At 41.1% G+C, this 20,777-nt stretch overlaps 2 protein-coding genes across 2 annotated transcripts; one reads left to right on the top strand and one right to left on the bottom strand.

The window, feature by feature from the left end:
* Positions 1-99: 99 nt before the first annotated feature.
* Positions 100-8,247, bottom strand: CGREF1 (cell growth regulator with EF-hand domain 1). The gene is made up of 6 exons (XM_015814855.1): positions 8,170-8,247; positions 7,457-7,624; positions 7,218-7,289; positions 6,413-6,483; positions 3,092-3,216; positions 100-1,391 (listed from the first exon to the last, which is right to left on the bottom strand). The coding sequence occupies exons 2-6, from the start codon at positions 7,531-7,533 to the stop codon at positions 1,026-1,028; spliced, it is 711 nt and encodes a 236-aa protein (XP_015670341.1). The 5' UTR covers positions 7,534-7,624; positions 8,170-8,247; the 3' UTR covers positions 100-1,025.
* Positions 8,248-12,036: 3,789 nt separating this feature from the next.
* On the top strand, positions 12,037-20,511 carry ABHD1 (abhydrolase domain containing 1). The gene is made up of 9 exons (XM_015814824.1): positions 12,037-12,130; positions 15,479-15,639; positions 15,749-15,928; positions 16,109-16,154; positions 16,386-16,498; positions 19,341-19,514; positions 19,649-19,697; positions 19,804-19,969; positions 20,046-20,511. The coding sequence occupies exons 1-9, from the start codon at positions 12,059-12,061 to the stop codon at positions 20,282-20,284; spliced, it is 1,200 nt and encodes a 399-aa protein (XP_015670310.1). The 5' UTR covers positions 12,037-12,058; the 3' UTR covers positions 20,285-20,511.
* Positions 20,512-20,777: the final 266 nt, after the last annotated feature.

The following is a 20,777-nucleotide window of genomic DNA, read 5'->3' as shown; positions in this document are numbered from 1 at the left end:
AGGGAAGTTCCTCCTTGCCTCTCTAAGCCACTAAGATTCCTGGTAATTTGTTGCTCTTCCTATATGGTCCAGAAACATATTCAGTTTGCAGATGATTTATTGGCAGATTTGGAGAAGCAGAAGTACAGGAGAAGCATACGCATCTCTGGCTCTTTCCCCAGGCTTTGGACCAGGAGGTTACGCGAGCTCTGCTGTTGTTGATGTGTTCTCTTTTGTGATTGGGGTTTACTGATTTAACCTTGGAAATCATGGCTTGTGGTTTTTGTTTTAATTTCAGAGTCACTTTTGTGAGACGGGAGGTCATTTAAATTATATAGATAATTTAAATGCGCTGGCAAAAGACTTACGTGATGCCTTCTGCAGTGTTGTGTAGGCTTTTCCCCAAAGGAATCTGCTGAATGACCAGAATGACCATCTGAAATGCACAGCTAAATCCTTGGCCAGACTGGGAAATTATAGTGGTAAGTGCTGTCCTGTCCCTCTGCTACAGCTCCTTACTTGAGGAAGGCAGAGTAAGAGATTCTAAGTAGGCTCTCCAGAATCGGGAGCCTGCTCTGTGAAGAGAGAGACTATTCAGGGAGACAACCTGCTGAGACAGGCTTTTCAGTTTAGAGAAATCTTTCCTACCTAGGTAGCATCACCTGCTAGAAAGGCTGTGGTCCTGTATACTGGGGAAGGCAGGGAAGAGGCTTCCATGTCTGATTGATGCACTGAGGAGAAAGGGGAGCCATTGTGCTAGGGATAACTTTTTTGTGACTTCTGTTTCTCAAGTTTTAGATTTGGGATATGCATCCCTTGAAATCTGGAAAAGAAATCTCTTTAGATAACAGAGTGCAGAGCTGACTGAACAGGGAATCCTATTCTGTTTTGCTTCGGTAGAGAAGAGTTGAAAACTCAGGAGCAGATTGCACAGAAGGAAATGTTGGGAAAGGGGTGATTATCTGCATTCCATTTCTGAAATTGACCTGCAGGCCTTCAGTCCTCATTTCTTGGCCAATCACCTAAGGTTATGCACAGGGTATATTTCAATCTCCTGGAGCAGAAGGCATCTCTTCCCCTTGTTGATCTGGGTCTCCTGCAGTTTCCTGGCCGAGCTCTTCCCCATGCTTCTCCAGGCTCCACAATTGGTCACCCATCATGTCTTGCTCCTGAACTGCTGGTGCAGGTGGGGAGCCTCCATTGCTTTGTTGGTCAGAAGGACTTGGGAAACCAATGGCTGGTTCATTTGGCTTAGGAAGTGCCCACAGGACTGGGCCATCTTCTTCACTGACAGAGGTAAGGAAGTTTGGTTTCTCTCCCTGCCGGGGAGGAAGAAACAACTCTGAAGGCTCCAATAGTCCATCCCAGTTGAAGTCCTGAGTCTCCAAGATACTGTCCACCATTGGCACTACCTGAAAGGAGAATAGCAGAGGTAATCAAGAAAGCCTTCCAATTATCAACACAAACTTAAGATAAGGAACAATGTAACTGACATATTCTATAGACAGAAGAAAGATAAAAAAAAACCTGAGCTGGATGAGGCCAAGTCTAGTTCAGCTTCCTTTTCCTACCATGGCCAACAAGATACTTTTAAAATAGAAACAGTGTACACCATTTGGAGCTTATTATCTATTGAGAGAGAGCCAGTTTGGTGTAGTGGTTAAAGCATCAGGCTGGAAATCTGATTTCTGGGTGAGTGATTTTCACTCAGCCCTAGGAAGGAAGCACTGGCAAACCATTACTGAAAAACTTTGCCAAGAAAACTACTTGTTCAAGCAGACACAACTGAACAGAAAAAAAAATCTACTGAATACAGAGATTCAGATAAGGCTCAATCAGAAAAGAGTGAGAACAGCTGGAGGCAACTCTTGTGTTACTCAAGAGTTGGCAAAAATGTGGGGACTTCCGGTGAAGATCCATGGTGAACTAGTCATCCCAATAGAAGGAATCTATGGATTGGCATGTTTTATAGCACAAGGTGAGTTTCCTTCAATCCTTCACAAAAGTTTTAAATACAAGCTTAAAACTTAAAACAATGTGGAATAAACAGAAAAAGGGTTATTAGAACATTGATTTCAGAAAGCTACAAATGGACTAAGGGTTCAGATAGATTTGAAATAAGATTTTGAAATTAACTATAACTAGCCTTCCCATGGGAAAATGCTGTTATTTTAAATTTTAAAAAGCCCCTGATAGGATGGGACTTTGAAGGTTGGACACTACAGAGGGACCCAGAAGGAACTAAAGATTATAATTAAAGAAGAAGAACATTTACATTTGATGAACTAATTTAGAATGGAGCAGTACTTTGACACTAGACATACTGAGGGACATTGAGTAACAATGGATCCAAAAGTTACTTTTAAGAGTCTGTACCATTATATACTGTCTTTTAAGGATGTTATTCAAGAGGACCAAGTTTTACCAGACAAGATTGAGACTGATTTGAAAGTGGATTTGAAGATGAGAGGCTACAAAAATGATATAGAAAAAGATGCTGCACTAGAAATGCAGATGACACCTTAATGATTAAAAGGAATAAACAGATAACAAACCAAAAGTATGACTTGGATAACTTTATTATATTGGACTTACAAAAGAAACCTATTAAAGTTTTGGAGGATTTTGTGAGAAGTGACGAAGAAAAAAATGGTAAGAAATCAAGTTCTAGAACATTATTTGAAAGATTAAAGATCTTGATTGTTAAAAGTAAAAGGAAGGAACATAAAGTGGATTTATTTGATCAAAGTAAAAAATAGATAACCAAATAATAACTCTGGTAACCCTTCTTGGATGTTTGTGGACCAGGAATGAATGATGAGGTTTTAAGGATTTGTTTATAGGTAAGACATCAATATGGAACGTTACCATTTATTGTATCTTAAAAGAAAGTGATAACTTACTAACATTGTTTATACTTGTTATGAAGGAGGAAGTCAGTATATTTTTTTCTTTTTCTCTTCTATATTCTTACATTTTTAATTTTGTTTCTATTTTCTTTTTTACATTTTCCATTTTTTCTTTTTTTTAGTTTGCATTAGTTTTTATTTCTTTAAAAAAAGTTGGCAAAGGTGCCAATCTTATCTGAGACTGAGGAATAACATGTGCCTACCATATCTGATGCAGGCTGTCCTTTTGCCTGTTGAGACACCAATTCACTCAGCAGCCTCATGAATTCCAGACCATCCAAGTGCCCACTTTTGTCATAATCATGAAGAGCAAAGAGAAGCAAGAGCGCTAGAAAGAATTGGAATAGAGAAGGAATGCATAGTGAACTAAAAAATAGCAGAGGCCAACACAGCTCCTACTGGAAGCTACTGATGGGAGCTATTCTCTATTGTATCAGAGTGCAGGATGTGGAATAATGGATTTAAGCTAAAGCAAAGCAGATGCCAACCTTCGTGGCAGATCAGACTAGAAAATTAGTACTACTTTTATTAGAGGCTTATAATATAGGTAGTCCTTGACTTACAACTTTTTGTTTAGGGACTAGTCAAAGTTACAAAGGCACTGAAAAAAGGGACTAACTTACAACTGTCACAACATCCCCATGGACATGTGATCAACATTTGGGCACTTGTATTTACGATGGTTGCAGCATCCTGGGGTCATATGATCATCTTTTGTGGCCTTCCCAGCCAGCTTCCAACAACAAAGTCAATGGGGAGAAGTAGATTCATTTAATGACTGCGTGATTCAGTGATTTGCAGTGATTTGCTTAACTGTAGCAAAAAGATTGCAAAATCGGGCACAACTCACTTAACTGCTTTAGTTAGGAATGGAAATTCTGGTCCCAATTGTGGTCATAAGTCAAGGACTACCTGTAACACAATCTTGCAAGCCTTAAAGTGCCCCTCCCACCCTGCCATTATTTATAAGAGAACTAAGAAAGGTCAATTTTGAAATGTTTTCTCAGATTACATTTCTTTTATTGTTGTCTTGGTTATGGCTCTTCTCCCTGTTCCTCAAGTATATTCTCACAGCCCATTACAGCAGACTCCCAATGAATGTCAGCAAAAGCTTCTTAATGTTGTAGTAAGAGCATTTGACAATGGATCCAATTCAACAGAGATGTGAGGGGACTCTTCGGTGAGATTGGACAGCGATCTGTTAAGAATGCTTTCATTTGGATTCATGCATGGAGCAAGGGGTTTGGATCCTGTGACCTTAGAAACTCTTCCAACTCAATGATTCTGTGAATGCTGATGTTTTTCCTAAACAATATTCCCACCAAACCCCACTTTTCTTGATCACTGGGAGGCGGAGTGGCTAAGGAATCTAGTTTCCGCTCCCACAGTGCAATCCCAGATTGCCTTGAGTAGTTTGAAGACCACTGTTTAGCAACATATTTTGATTTCTCCATATTAAAAAAAATCTAGAAGTTTAGAGTTCATTGTGAGCTAAGGCGGCTGTTTTTCACTCTTGCTTGCTGAATAAAAGACAGAATCTTCACATAGCTGCAAACCTGCGAAAATTTCAGAATTTCAGTTCCCATCCCAGGGTCATGTGCCACCCAGCCATGGTCAGGCCTTGCATTTTCATGACCATAGCAGGGCCATGAAGTCATGATGCCAGGTACTGATAAAAACCTTCAGGTTGCTGTTGTTCATTGGGAGCTTCTGCAAGAGCCTAGCATTGGGTACCGTGGAAACTGGCAGCCCTCATGGTATCTCTGCTGCTGTTATTAAGGAGCTCCTGATAATTTTTTTTTATATCAAATGTATTTGCTGTCTGTCTCATAGTTCTGTTTGTAAGAGATTTGGGTTTCATCTTCCTTGGTATGTATGCTTTTTATATTATGCTTTCAAATCTGTTTGCTTGAGCAAATGAAGCTTAAAATCCCTTTATTTACTGGTGTCCTTATTGTCTCTGGATCCTAAAAACCGATTGCCTGGCACCTGATCACTGCCCTGACACGTGGTAAAACACATGCTGGCCCAAGCTTGGCTCATTTCCTGTTAGTATCTGCTGAGGCTTTAAAAAATAGATGTTCACTACATTTTCAGTTTCTTATATTCCAACCATGAGGTCTAAAAGCATTTTTGAATGCTAAGCAAAGTTGGGCTAGCTGGTTCATGAGTGGAATTTATGCCTGGAAATATTCCATGCCTGTCTGTCTGCTGTTTAATTGGTATAACAGAAGCAAGGCAGGCTGTTGTAAATATCACAAGCAACCATTTCTAAATTTAGAATAACAGAATGAATCCATCCTGAAAGGCAGCATTTATATCCATATCAGCACCAACAACAGAAACAAACCTATAATCCATTACGAAAGCATTTCATTTTGCCCATGTCCAACAACATCTCTGAATGCTTGAGAGAAACTGTGTACTTCTTCTGCATTGAGTTTGCTGAATTCCCACATTCCTGGGCCTTCTCTGCCACAGAAAATCGGTGCCTAGCATAATTTGCTTCATGTCTAACATTTATTAGCCACTGATACATTTCCAAAGAGAGCTAGGTGGGGGAGATTCTTTTAAAGTATTCTGGTTCTATTTGGGAGAACAAGCGTAGGAAAGAGAACTCTAAAAACCCTGAACTGTCTCCAGTACTCCGCAAATCATGTAAAGGAGACCCAAAAAACCAAAACTGGATTGTTTTTCTTTCTGTCTTGAGAACAGAAGACAGAGAAACCACCAAGCACAACCTCAGCCATTTAACTGTACAGGGCAAGCTGGGGATTTATGTTAGGCTCTGGGTTTACTACATAATAATAGGCTTTGCATGAACGGGTTCAGACTAAGCACAAGATTAAAAAGTGAAAGCAAAATATCAGAGATGGCCACGTTGAATCAGTTAACATCTCAAACTATTGCATAAGAAGCCACCATCTTTTTATTGTCTATCAGGGCCAGGCTTGCTGTGATCAAAAAGGTAATTTTTAGAGGAAAATGGTGATTGATTATCCTTTGCATTTTAATGAAACTTGAGGGATTAATTTCAAAGAAGGTTGAAAAATAACTACTGACTCAAAAACCGCTCTGCCTTCAAGCAGGATAATTTGAAGGAGACAAATTGTTAAGAGAAGCGGCACCTTCTCTGCAGCCGAGCCCTCTGATTTCAAAAGGTGATGTTTTTTCTTCGGTGAAAGATAGACAGCTTATATAATTTGTTTTGCTTTCTTTATTTGCTCTGACAATGTTTCTCTCAATCTGTAAAATTAGTTGCTGTGGACTCAGAACTTATGTTGTTTTTCTTATGTGTTGTTGTTGTTGTTTACTCAAATAATCCTGCATACTTTGTTTGTTGGAATATCTTTTCCAACTTCAAAAGAGCTACAGAACTAAACGAACCCTTGCATTGCTGGCATGTTCCTGAACCCCTATTTTTGAATATGTGCTTAAAACTAGTCTCTTGTTTCCTAGAGCAAGGAACTATCAGTTGCCCTCACTTTGCCCTCTCAATATGCATTAAGTAGTAAAGTTCTTACCCTGTTCCCTTGTCATGGTAGCAGCATCCCCATTCAACTGTCCAATGTTCTCCAGATAGTCTTGGAGCACCCTAGAACAGACCAAGCTATCGTCCATTATGTTGCCATGATGGAACAAGCTACAGCACAGATATGTTGTCGAACTTTCAGAGGACAAGATAACAACCACTGCACAGAGAATGCTGTAGCTCTCAGAATCAGTGAGTGAGAAGATGGGCAAAGTCATTTGGGTCTCCAATCCATTTTGTTGGACATATGCCCAGCCTCAATGGTGTGGAAAGGACGCTCTTCAAATGATCAGATAAGTATTTAATCCCCGAGTTCAGCCAACATACTAAATCCTAAATCTGAAGAAACAAAATGCAGCTGCTGTGTTCATACCCCATGCTATGCTCAAATAAATAAATAACGTGTTGCTGCTTAATACCTAAGATAATGGTTGAGGCCCTACAACTTGCTAAATCATAAGCTCCAAGCTCGCATTTTTGTCTAGGCTAGTGAGTAATTTAAATCCAGCTAGTATATGCCTGGCTGATTATGAACATTAATATATTGATAGGCCGAGGCCAGGGCAAACCAGATCTAAAAAGTCTCCAAGTTTAGCTGGAATACATAAATTACTTGAATGTGGAGATGGAATCTTTCCCTGTTATTTTGGAGATAAAATGGAACGGGAATGTCCTGGGATAGAAGGGGACAGAAAGACAATCAACCAAATTTTGGATCTCTTGGATCTCAACCTATCATATGTCTCAAAAGGACTGAATTTTGGGAAAGGTACATCTGTTGGATGACATGCACTTACTTAAGAGAAACTTGGCTTGGGTGCAGAGGATTTAGGATGGGTTGATCCATGGAATCGTGGGGGATCTCAGGCCTAGAAGACATAAAAAGAGTGGGGCAGGTACAAAGGCGTTTAATCCCCTCTGTTGAGTGGGAAATGGATTGCTGACCCATTCTCAGCTCTGAAGGCTCCTTTAGGGGACAGTTTCCTGCCCGTCTCTGTGGTCACAGAAACCCTCGTCCCTTTCAACTAGGGGGTACCTGCCACTGCTGTTCTTTGGTGCTGCCCAGCTGATTGGCACAACGAAGAACCAAACTGCTAGAAATAGCTCCTTCATTCTGGTGCTGGTGGGCAGGGGCGAGACACTTCAGTTCACGTTCTGCAGGTCACTGGAGGTAGAAATACCTCTCTGGAATGAACACCGCTACCTGCAATGACAGAGATGGCTATGGTACCCCATGAACATTGGGGTTCCTGTTGCACACTGTGGGCTAGCAAAAGGAAAGTTTCCAGCCAGAGAAGACAGACAGTATCATGAGCCGTCCATATGGAAGAAAAGTCGGTCTGGTCCAATTTGCCACCAAGCGCAGCTATGCTGCCTTTAAGAACAATCAGCCCATAATTCACATCCTTGGTGCCTTTTACTAACCTGAATCAAGCAGGGAAGCAATATTTTATTCTTCCTTCCCACACATTATTCTACATTCCAGGTCACCTCATCCCTTTCATGCTGCTCCCACACATTACCTGTCAGAAGATGGGGTGCAGTGGTAGTACAGATTTGACCACTTTCAGCTGCAGCTAAGGGGAAATACATTTCTCAGTATGTTCTCTCCCATCATTCACTGCAAATAGAAAACTAACCCACTAGAGAGGGAGAGATTGCAGCGGAGCCCATCATCATTTACTCCACTAATTTCTCAACATTTTGCTTTAAAATATATAGAATGGTTAAAAGGCATATATGTCTGACCTGCAGGTGGACGTGGCACAGTCTTCCCTATCTTTTTCCACTGCTAGTGCTCCAGCTGCAGGGAACGCAGCCAGCGAGGAAAAAAACCTAGTGCCCAGCAACTCTTGCCTCCGTTCCTGCCCTCAAGGACTTCGGGCCGGAGAGTCCGGTGATGCCATCCTCCCTCCCCCTGCCCGTTGCACACCCATTCTGCAGGGCAGCCCTCGCCCTCTGCGGGGCAGGGCGTGGCACAGCAGCAGGGAGCAACGCTGTTGAGCATGGATCTCCTCCTCCAGTTACCAAATTCTCCAGGCAGCGCGGATCCGCGTGGTGGGCTTGGGCGGGAGGGGGGGCGTGGAGAGAGGCCTTCTCTTTCTTCTCCTGGCGCAGTCGCTTCGCAGCGCCGGTTGGTGCCCATCGGCCGCAGTCTCGGGGCCACGTGGCGGAAAGGCGGATGCTGGCTGACACGTTCATTCCCGCCTCTCTCCTCCTTCTGACTTCTAGTATTCCTCTAGGGCAGTTTGCTTTGTTGCTCCCCGCGCTCTTTGCGAGCCGGTCGCTGGGGATGATCTACAAAGGGAATCGCTCTTCCCAGAGGCCCTTCAGAAGGATCTCGTCGTGATTCCTGGATGGGGGAAGGAGAAAACGGCGGGTAGCGTCTTGCTTCCAGTTCCACAGAGCTCCTGAGACCATCACTCCTGGGTGTCCCTGCCCTACAGAAGGAGCACTGATAAACATTCCGTTTGCAGTTTCTCTCCCACGGAAGACTCCATCATCTGCTTTTGAACTCAAAGAGCCACGGGTGGGTGGATGAAATTAAGAAAGGAAGCTTCATTTTTGAGTAATAGGGCTGGAGGGCTGGCTCATGTTCAGAATCCCGACACATACCATATTCCTATGCCACATCCATATCCTTTACAAAATTTGTAAAGGAATGTAATACAAACCTAAACTATAGCTCAATATATATATTTGAATATATATATTGAGTAGAGAGATATATATTGAACTATACTATATGTAATTCAGTCTCTCTATATATTAAACTACATTACATTCCTTTACAAATATATATATATATATTTGTAAAGGAATATAATGCAAACCTAAGCTATAGTTCAATTTATATCTATCTATCTATCTAACTAACTAACTAACTAACTAACTAACTAACTAACTATAGCTTAGGTTTGCATTACATTCCTTTACAAACTTTCTTGGAAGAAAAAAATGGGGAGGAAGTGATCCTGCAAGTAGACCATCCTGTGATGTAGGAAGAAAGCATATTACTCATGTTTTGTCCCCTATAAAATTATGGCCATCGCCCTGTTGCCACTTCCTAGAGGTCCTTTTATTTGCAACAATTGAGCAAGCCAACAGCTATCTGTCAGTTCAGATTCAGTAAAAGGTATCTGTCTACTTCAAATCATTCCTGGTGATTTCATGGACTGTCTACCCTTCTCAATTAGCCTGCAACTGAGATTTCTTCATTCTTTTAAAAGGCTACCCCATCTAATTCTACTTTTAAGATGAACCTATGTTTAATGATGTGCTGCCATCTAGCTACACGGATAGTATTACTTTCTTAATTCTTTTTTCCTTCAAAAACACAGTTGGCCAGATGTAAATAACAGAATGTTTAAATATTTTAAACTTAAATAACAATTGGACTTTTAATTTTACAACTATGTTCAAATTGTAAACAACTATGTTCAAATTGTAATGCCATATGTAGTGGCATTTTTCTAATTCTTATTTATTTTATTTTGTTGAAAAGAAATGTTTGTTCAGTCATTTAAATCTAAATGAGTCTATATAAAATAGGCAATAAAATGACTTGATGGCACATAAGCAGTAATAATTAAGCACATTTTGGCAGATGGTGAAACATTAACTATCTACATTTAGGAAGCTTCATGACAAAATGATTTTCCAAATAAATTCCAAGATTGAATTTCATTCCTACAATGAAATAAACAGGAGTAGGTTTTGTTTGCAATTTGAAATGCAATTGTCCCCCCCCCAAAAAAAAATTAACTATTTTGCGAGTGATTAATTTCTTAGAAATATCTGTTTAGAAACCTTAGAAAGAAAAATCTGCTTTATGGTAGATTAATTAAGGCAGAATTTTTCACTAATCTTACAGAATTGGCTGACACTTCTCCCATACTACAACTATCAAGTTTAAATGTTCCACCAACATTTGTTGTATGGTTCTGCAAATAGTTGACAATCATGTTCACATCAAGCTATTTATTTAACTGTGGTAAAGTGAATAACCCTTATTTATTTGGATTTATAAACTACAATTACTGTGTTTGTTTCAACACACCAATGCACCACATTAGAAACAAGAAACCTCACATTTTGGCTGAACCCAGCATGTAACAGTTAAGAGGCAAAGTTCTGAATCTGTCTTGGCTAAGGAGATCGAAGTACATCATTCTCTTAGTGACCGAGTTTGCCCAGAATTCTTGATCAGGTGCATTTTCATAATATACCAGGCTTGATTAGTTTAAACCTTAATTAGTTATTGTACATACATGACTACGCAAATTGTGTGAATCTAGCACATTTAATTTACTATTCCACATACTGTGATTCCAGACAATGGGTTAATTTAGTAACACCCAAATCAGAAGAAGTTTGGTAAGACCTTTTCCAACTAACAAACATTATTAAATGGCATAAACTTTCATGAGTTGCAGTCACTTCATCAGGTACATCATCACAATATCAAAGAAATGGAATCATTTCCTTCATCAGATCACAGAAGCTTATGCTTTTTAATCAAACATATTATTCAGAAAAGATGCTATCAAAATTCTGATTTTTGATAGCCACAGGCTAAGAGGGATCTCCTCCTTCAAAGTCTTTAATAACCAAGTTAATGTAGTATTTGAACTCAGTCAGTGGCTTGATTCCCACATCCACTTAATTTAATTAGTAAATATATTTAGGAGGGGGGTTGCATAAACACTACATTCCGATGCTTAATTTAGTTTAATGTAACCAAAATTAAGAGGTGCAAATGCAATCCCTAGGACTTTAACTGACTTCAGTATGATGTCTTTAACCACCAGTGTCAGCCTACTTTTCCTGTTACAAGATAGTTGTATTGGATGAAATGAGGCACAATTACATTGCTTTAATTATCGATTAGTAACAATGAAAACAAAGGTTTGGTCTTCTTATATTAGTGTGGAAGTCCAAGCTTCACCTGGCAAACATGACAAGAGTGTTTTATTCATTTTCAGAAGTTCTCTTTATTTTCTTGAAAATGGTATCATACAATAAAAAAAAATCCTCGTTTTATCTTTCCTTGTCAGTTGAATGCTTTCTTAACATATATACAGTCGTTTTTTAAGTAACCTAATGCTTTCTTTCTCCTCTGCTCCTTCTTCTCTTATTTGTCTTAGGGTTTTATTTTGTTTTTTGTTTTTTTGCTCATTAGTCTCTCTGCTCATTCTTCCACCAACTGACCATCTTAGGGAATTTGGCCCGGAGGAAGAAGATTCAATAAAGTAAGTTAGCCCGTTTTAAGGAAGTGCTCAGGAAAGATCGCCGCGGACTTTTCCCTTCCCTCCCCAGAAAAAAGTAGACACGCTGAAATGGCACGAAGCGCGGCAGAAGCGCAAGGGTGCTCGACGAACCCTGATCTCTGACACGGGAGATCCGACTTCCAGCCTTTTTTGTCCAATGTCGGGTAGGATGAACGGGAATTCCCGTCACAAAGATGGCCGCTGCGGCTGACGGAGCAAAGGCGCCTGCTCATCACAAAGGGGGCGGGGCCTGTATTTAAGGGCTGTGTCTGACTTTTGTATTCGCTTTGTTTGCTGTAGCGGTCCCTTCGTTGCCTGGCCGCCGGCTGAGCCTGATTCCGCCGACGAGGGAGGACAAAGTCAAGACGATGCTGGGACTGTCGTTATTGCTGGGCTGCAGCACCGGTTGGCTCCTGTACTATTGGGCGCGCGTCCCCAAGGTCAGCCTTAAGCACCGGTATTGCAGCGTCTTTGAGTACGCTTAGGGATGGGTTAGGGCAGGGGTAGGCAACCTTGGCTCTTTTATGACTCGTGGACTTCAACTCCCAGAATTCCTGAGCCAGCTATGCTGGCTCAGGAATTCTAGGAGTTGAAGTCCACGAGTCATAAAAGAGCCAGGGTTGCCTACCCCTGGGTTAGGGGGAGGCAGGAAAAGTTCCGAGGCGATGAAGTAGAGCCTATTTGCGAAGCGATGAGCGGAGCGGCTTCCGAGTTTTTCTTCGGGGCGATGGAAAATAAAAACGACACTTAATTTCTCTGAAATATATCAGAGGGTTCCCACCAAACTCCAAAATGGAACCCACGAAAGGGGGCATAGCGACTTTGGTGGCCAACTTCACACAATGTTTTCCTATCTTTCTATTGGCCCCTAAAGCAAGGTTATTTCTCTGAGCCCGGTTTCCATCCTTTCTACTAACTTACTAGCAAGGGTGCCTCTATGGAGGATTGCCAGAAAGCCACTCAGTTGAAGTATTCTGCACTTATACGTTGCTGATTCTGCTCTTGCTACAGGATTAATTAAGGACAGAAACTCCTCACCTGCTTCCTTGCTTTTCCCTGCCCACTCCTGTTTCCTTCATTTTAGTTGTCAAGTATTGGTATGTTCTGACCATAATACACCTGCCTTTATGTTGTTTTCTTTTTTGTATGGAATATGCATCTCCTTCTCATTCGGGAATATACAAGCTGGTTTTTGGTTGATTTTTATCAGACCTCTAACCACAAGCTCTTTAGGTATTTAGTTTGTTTGCATTTAAGCCCTTCTGGTGGGTGGAGATTTGCTTGCTTTGGCTGTCAAGTATTACTGTGCAGATGCCTTTGCATCTTGGCTAATTCACATTATAAATAGTTCATTTAAATTTATATTCTGCTTTTACTTTGTACAATTGAAGGCAGCATACTCCATCAAAAGCCAAGACACCCTACAGGCTCCACTGGAAAGGCTAAATAGAATTTCACATATTCAAGCCTGCCATGAAATATTTGTTTGTTTGTTTGTTTATTCAATTTCTATAGCTGTTCAAGTGTACAATTGAAAACATATATTATTAAGACACTAAAAACTTTTTAAAATCATAAAAACAATAGAAACATCTAAAATAAATATATATAGCAACTCAGATACTGGGCCAGTTAGTAATACAGCCAGGAAACGGGACCCTTAACACATTTAGCACCCCAGGATCTGGAACATAACTAGGGTTTTACAGCCATATGGAAGGCTAACAGGATTGGGGTCATTCTAATCTCTGAAGGGAGGACAATCCATATAGCAGGGGCTACTGAGGAAAAAGCCCATCTTCTAGTCCCCGCCAGGCAATATTCTTTGGCTGACGGGAGCTGCAGCATACCGATTCTGTTAGATTGAGTTGGATGAATAGAGACTTTTGGAAAAAGACAATCCTTCAGGTAACCCAGTCCTAGGCCATCAGGGCTTTAAAGGTGACAACCAGCATCTTGAGTTGCACCTGGAAACCCACCATTAACCAATGAGGCTCACACGGAAGTAATGTTAAATGTGCAATATATCTGGCACCATTTACTACCTGCCCAGCCGCATTCTGCACCAGCTGGAGTTTCTGAATGCTTTTCAGGGGCAGCCCTATGTAGAACATTTTACAGTAGTCTAAATGAGAAGTTACAAGGTTACTGTGAGCAGAACCTCATGGTCCAGGTATGAGCACAATTGGGATATCACCCAAAGGTCTGGAAAAGCCTTCCTAGCCACAGCTGCCACCTGCTTTTTGAGCAGAAGCCAAAAGTCCAATAGGACCTCCAGATTGCACAGCTGATCTGTCTGGGGATAATGCAACCTCATTCAAAACTAAAGATGGAAAAACTAGAGAGGACTCTAGAGAGTCCAAATATCGACAGCTACTCCATTTTGCTAGGCTTATTTATTTATAGCTCTCCTTTATTATTTTTATAAATAACTCCAGGTGTCAAACATACATAATACTACTTTCTCCTCCTATTTTCCCCACAACCACCACCCCCCGGTGAGTTGAGAAAGAGAGACTGACCCAAAATCAGTTATTCCTGCATATGGTGGGATTAGAACTCACACTCCTGGTTTTTGATATCCAGGGGAAAATTCATGCAGAGTTCAGTATTTTACATTCAGTTGAAATTTACATTACAGCCTGAATTTTAAGAAACAGAAATTGTTTGCTGTATAAGGACAAACGAGTTTCCTGCTGAGAAGCAGATCCTTGGATCCTATTACAAATTCTGGCCTCTGCAAAATCTGGGCTGTGCCTTCATTGCTTTGGTTCTAGGATTGCAAAATTAGGGCATAATAATATACTTCAGAGCGATCAATTTACCTCCTACTTCTCCTTCCCAGAAACCTGACAGAACAATGATCTTCAAAAATAATTTCCTGGATGACTATTTCCACTGTAATCTTGATGTGCTAACCTGCCTGCCTACACATACCTGTATTGTATACCTGCATTATGTAAGAACAAACCTGATGGATCAGGCCAGTGTTCATCATCCAGTAGCTTTTTTTCCACAGTGACCAACCAATTGCCTCTAGGATGCTCACAAGCCAAGGAGGCAGATATACCTCTCTCAGCCATATATTTGTTTGCAGCTACTGGTTAGGACAGGCAACCCCCAACCCTGAGATAACATTAAGTCTTATGATCCAAGGAGTTTTCAGGCTTCCCTCCATGAATTTACTCAGTCGCCCTGGAAAACCATCCATTAGTAGTCATCACCAAATCCTGTGCTAATGAATTTCACAAGTCCATTATGTGCTGGATGAAGAAGTGCTTCCGTTTATCTGTTCTAAATCTTTTCCCACTCAGCCTCATGAGATGGTTTTTGGTCCTAGCATTCTGAGAGAGGAAGAAAAATGTATCCTTATCCATTATTTTTATCTGCTTTATTCATTTCCCTCCCCCCCCCCACTCCCAACTGTGTTTTTCAAAGCTAAGGAGTCCCAGCCATTCTAGACTTTCTTCATGAGAAAGGCATTTCAGTCTTTTGATAAATTTGGTTGCTTTCTACTGTACTTTTTGAAGCTCTTTTATGTCTTATAATTAAAATAACCCTTTTATTAGCTTCTTGGGGTATTGAGAGAAGCTTGTGTGTGTGTGTGTGTGAGGGGAGGGACTTTCCTCTAACTTGCAAATGCTTTCCTTCCTTATTTGCCTCAGGGTGATTCATCTTCTCCACAGGTAACTGGAGGAGTGGCCCTACTGAGGGGTAGTGGAGGAGATCTTTTGAGTTTGATTTGTTTTTCAAGTTCACTCTCTATAATTCCACTCGTTCCTTTGCAGCGCCCGCTACTGGTGGCTTGTCAGCCTTTCCAGTCCTTCTTGGAGAAATATTGCCCCATTGTGAAAGAGACATTCTACCCTACACCATGGTGCTTTGAGGGTCGACTTCAGACCATTGTTCGCGTCTTTATCAAATCCTGCCCATTGGTTTCCTACCACAGGTGAGTCCACTATGGGGGGGGGGGATTGCATTGTTGGGTTGAGACAATGGACATGACACTGAGTGCCATTTTGTCCACATTTTGCCTCTTCTTTTTACATCTCATTCAGTGAATTGCTGCAAACTGCAGATGGAGGGCAGTTGCTCCTGGATTGGGCTGATCCTGACCATGGGACCCATCCTGACCCAGAAAATTGTCCCATTGTCCTGTTTTTGCCAGGCTTGACAGGCAACAGCCGAGAGACTTATATTCTGCATTTGGTAAACAGCACTCAGAGCCATGGCTACAGGTGAGAAACACCATAAAACACACCCAATGTTTTGAAATTTAGAGAACTGGATTTATTTCACTTTGGATCTAGTGTCACATTCATTTGGGAGTTCTGTTTTGTTTGAGGGCTAATAAGTGTAGGGTTGTGTCAAAATGAAAATGATGTCTTCTTATGGAAATTTACCATTATCCCTTCCAGGGCTGTTGTGTTTAATAATCGAGGGTGCAGAGGAGAAGAACTGCTGGTAAGAGCTATTGCAGTGTAGCACAAACCTGTCTGTATATATATGTTGGCAGCTGAGATAGGTACAAATGCTTTTTAATTACATGGGAAAGGAGGACTTGTCTGTTACAGGTGATCCATACAAACACACACAAACACCCACACACACATACCTCACTTTTAGAAGAGACAGCTCTTTGCTGCTGTTCAGAACTGCTTTTTGGTCTCCCATCCATGTCCCTCTTACTTTCAGACGCACCGGGCTTTCTGTGCCACCAATACTGAGGACTTGGAGCTGGTGGTGGGCCACATCAAACGCCGGTTCCCTCATGCACCATTGATGGCAGTTGGCATTTCTCTTGGCGGGTGAGACTTAGGTTGGGCCAAAGAAGGGAAAATGGAGAAGCATAATTTTCTGACCCCAAGGAGCATACCAGGATGAGGCAGTCTGGTTTTGTATTTCACATTATCATAGATTCTTTTAATTAAAGATAGAAAATCGAATCACTTAAAATATTGGACTAGAGATGATAATATCTCCATCATCATCACCACCACCACCATCATCATCATTTTCTTCTTCCCAAATATACCAGTGTATTTAATATTTTCAATTTCTTCCCATCATTGACACGTTCTTTAGCTGCATCTGCGTCATATAAGATAGATACACAGACTCACACATCCCCACGTCAGGGTGAGCAATCCTCAGATTTTTGTGTGGTTTCACCTATTTTGTGAACTTAAACATTCCTAGATTGCATTATCAATATTTAGCAGCAGTTTTCAGTAGCCTGAGTTCCTGAGTTTGCTAAAATAAGGGGTACCATGTGTTCATAAAGATTTGTTACACCTACTTTAAACTCTCCAACTCAACCCCCTTTCAACAGAGCCAAAAGCCAATAATCTTAAAATGGTTTACAAAACAAACACTTTGATTCTACTGTATCTTCAACCTAGCTGAAGGCTCATATAAGGTACCAACCTCTACTAAATATGACTTTCCCTATAGATATTAAAAAAAAATCTTTTTCCAACCTTCTGATGGTAGCTTTAGTTTTTTCCTTTGGGACAATGCTGTTTGATTATACTCTTACCCATAATTTGCAGAATACCTTGATTGTTTGCAAGGTGTGTGCAAATGTATGACTTCAACAACATTGTTGTCCCCTGGATTTCATCAGCCTTTATAAATTGCTGTAAGCCCCTTTTTTAAGTGAGAAGCCTTATAGAACAAAGTGCATCATAAATTGTGAGATGTGGACAAGAAAATGACTTCAGTAGCACTGCTTATTTCCTGATTTCATCATCTTTGTAAACTGCTGTAAGCACTTTATTTAGGTAAGAAGGAATGTAGAACAAAGTTCATTTTTTAAAAAGCTATAAAGCATAGTCATTTATTGCAATAATGTTCCCAAAGAAAATATCAGTTTTATTCTCCCTTGTATTATTCAGTACACTCACACCCTATGTTCCTACTGATTGAGCCCAGCAACCTGATTTTTTTTTGTTAACTTTTTTAAAGGCCTTTCCTTACCCCATGTAGTCTGGGAGCCGGACTGCAGTTATAGGACAGATGTGCAACCTTTATGGCTGATAACTTAATCACAATGGAGCAGGAATGATCGATTTGGGGATTTTTTTTATGCAAGTTGAGGAGCAAAATCGGTTCCAAACCAGAGACATTTTATCCCTTAATCTTTCCATAATGTTATTGTGATTCAGGAGCTTTTGAGGAATAAAGCAGATATAAATACGTGTGGCACCCATTTTAACCTATAGCCCTTCCACGGGGGGTGGGGGGGACCAATGCTTTGTGGGCTACAGATGAGTGTTGATGACTGTGTGTAGGTCAAAGACTGCCTACTCTTTATGTAGATATTCTTGTGTGGAAATACTGGTGATGAAAGTCTCCATGGAGGCTGTTTTTTCCTTCCCAGCTGCTAATGGACTGACTGTTGTTTATCTCAGAGTCCAAGAGGCTAACAACAGCCAATGAAACAGCTCCAGAAAACAGCCTCACAGAACAAATGCTGCACCCTGTTCTTTCATACTGGAACCAATTACAGAGCTAAAGCAAAGTGTTTGAGATAGGACTCTGTCCCTAATAGATAGATTCTAGATGAAAGGCAGTCCGGAAGTCTGTTTGCTCAGTCATTGTGGCAGTGGATATGAGTCAGCAACACCAAACACACTTTGTCTAGATTGAACATAGTAATGCAAAATAGGAACTTGCCTCTGATATTGCAAATTTCTACTATCTTCTTACGGAACAGGTACCTCTTTGGGCAAAAACAATTTTTATAGTCAGGGAAACATTTACTCTTAGTTACTATTTAAGGGGGCATCTGGGCAGCATTTCAGTATACATAGCCAGCTTTTTTAGTTGGAGATGAAAACCAAAGCTACAACTTGCTTGGCCAAAGGCAAGCTTTGATGTTGCAGATCTACTTTACCACTGACCCTAACTTGCTTACACAAAAGGCCCTGAGGGCTATGACATTTTGAAAAAGCAACCAAATACACTTCTGAAGATGCCGTCATTTGACATTTCTAGGCCACTTAAAAATTTTAAATCTGTCTTGTTTTTCCCCCATTATAAATAGATTTAGTTGAATCTTTTCATGCTTGTTTTTGCACCAGAAAGGAGCTAAGACTCAAATGTTTTTTAAATTAACAGCCAGGAAATCAAAAGAGACGTGGTTATGCACTTGCAGCCAAGTTGGTTGGGAAGCTTGCGGAGAATGCAAACTTTTGAAGGGCATCAGGTTGAGGGAAGCTGTCCAGTAGGAACTTAGTACAGATAGCTGCTCTAAAAGTAGCTCTCAGTCCAAATAATCTCTCAGTGATTTCATTTTTCTCTCACATCCTCTGCTGGAAAGGGCTCTATTTCAGAAGATAATAATTTGAAACTGTCTAGGGAAGAACAGTTTTTGGCTTGAATCTTTCATTTGTGAAGAGTTCTATGTCACTTGAAAGCTATCTTGAACTTTTGATCCAGCAAAATATGTTCTTTTAATAGATTCCAGGATGGGAATTCCTTTAGGAAAGTGTAGCATTTATGACTCCTGAATGGAATGAGAAGGCAAAGCTTCAAGTAGGCATTTTCTTGACTCCCAGCTGTCTTTTGATTAACCATTGAAGGTTAATCAAAACTATCCATTTGTGCCCAATCCAGCCCAAAGCCACCCAGACTCTCTTTTGACAGGATCCTGGTTCTCAACTATCTGGGGCAAAAGGGCCAGGAAGCTGGACTGGTGGCTGCCATGACTTGCTCAGTGAGCTGGGATGCATTTGAGACAATCCATTCCCTTGAGCAGCCTCTCAACCAATTCCTCTTCAACCAGTACCTCACAGCCAACCTGTGCAACCTGATCAAACGGTGAGTGTATGTTATAATGGGACCTTGCCTAGCCCAGGACTGAAAACTTAATTAGGCGTTCTGCCAACTCAGGCAGGTATCACGACTACCTTCCAGAAAATCTGTCTCTCATCATAACACTCTTTTCCTTCTAGGCATAGAAAGGTCATTGAAGAGAGATTGGATGTGAACCATGTGCTGAAGGTACCATCACTCCACCCTCCCAACCTTTTCTAGGCCCAAGCTCTGCTCCATGCCTTGACCCTTATGTGCTTTCTCTCCTTCCCCACCCTTGGGCTTGCTCTCCTAGGCTCGCAGCATCCGGGAGTTTGATGAGCGCTATACATCTGTGGTCTTTGGTTTCAAGTCATGCCAGGAATATTACCAGGAAGCCAGTCCTTCCCAGAAGGTGTGTCGCATAGAAGTGCCAGTGTTGTGTCTGAATGCTTCAGATGACCCTTTCTCTCCTCAGCATGGTGAGTCCTATACTTTTTCCTGCCTCTAGAGAAAGGCCACTAGGAGCCTGCTCTGATTTGTTCTGTCTTCTTCCAGCTATTCCCACAGAGACCGCACAGCATGTGTCCACCCTCGCCCTCTTAGTGACTGAACGAGGTGGCCATATTGGCTTCCTAGAAGGGCTCTTACCTCGCCATCAGAGTTACATGGACCGTGTCTTTAGTCAGTTTATGGATGCTGTTTTCAAACATCAGGAGGAGCTGGCAGCTATAACAGTAACCATGGGAAGCCAACAGCTTGGACAGAACTTATATACAAAGATGACCAGCACATGATCAAGAGCCAAGACGTCCACCATACAAGACGGTGAAATATGATCTCACTTAGAGAGATGGAACCCCTCACAGGCAAAACTAATCATGCGCAACATCCTTTCAGTCCTCCTAGGGTATCCATTTCCTTTCCCAAAGGACTCCTAGCCAGAATCTGCTGCTATGAATGGCAACCACAGATGAAGATGCTGTAATGATGATCAGCAGAATACAGGATTGTTTTTCTAGCATTTTGGCATATGGCTGTTTGTTCCATATATGAAGATATCAGCTGTTCCCTATTGTTTTAATTCCTCCATCCTGGATTTTCTTGTAGAAAAGAGTTTTGTGTGCTTTTCTCTATGAAAATATTTGGCTAAAAAATTAGGCAAACCACAGGTAAAATAGTGGCTTGTATACTGTACCTGAGGCCACATCTTAGAATACACTCTGCAAAAAAGGAGATGGTTACCAAACACTTCATCCTACAATTCCCTTCCTCATTTTCAGTCTGAAT

This window comes from Protobothrops mucrosquamatus, unplaced genomic scaffold, assembly GCF_001527695.2.
Source record: "Protobothrops mucrosquamatus isolate PMUCROS unplaced genomic scaffold, P.Mucros_1.0 scaffold286, whole genome shotgun sequence".
Classification (NCBI taxonomy): domain Eukaryota; kingdom Metazoa; phylum Chordata; class Lepidosauria; order Squamata; family Viperidae; genus Protobothrops; species Protobothrops mucrosquamatus.
This window is presented reverse-complemented; position numbering and strand designations above follow the sequence as displayed.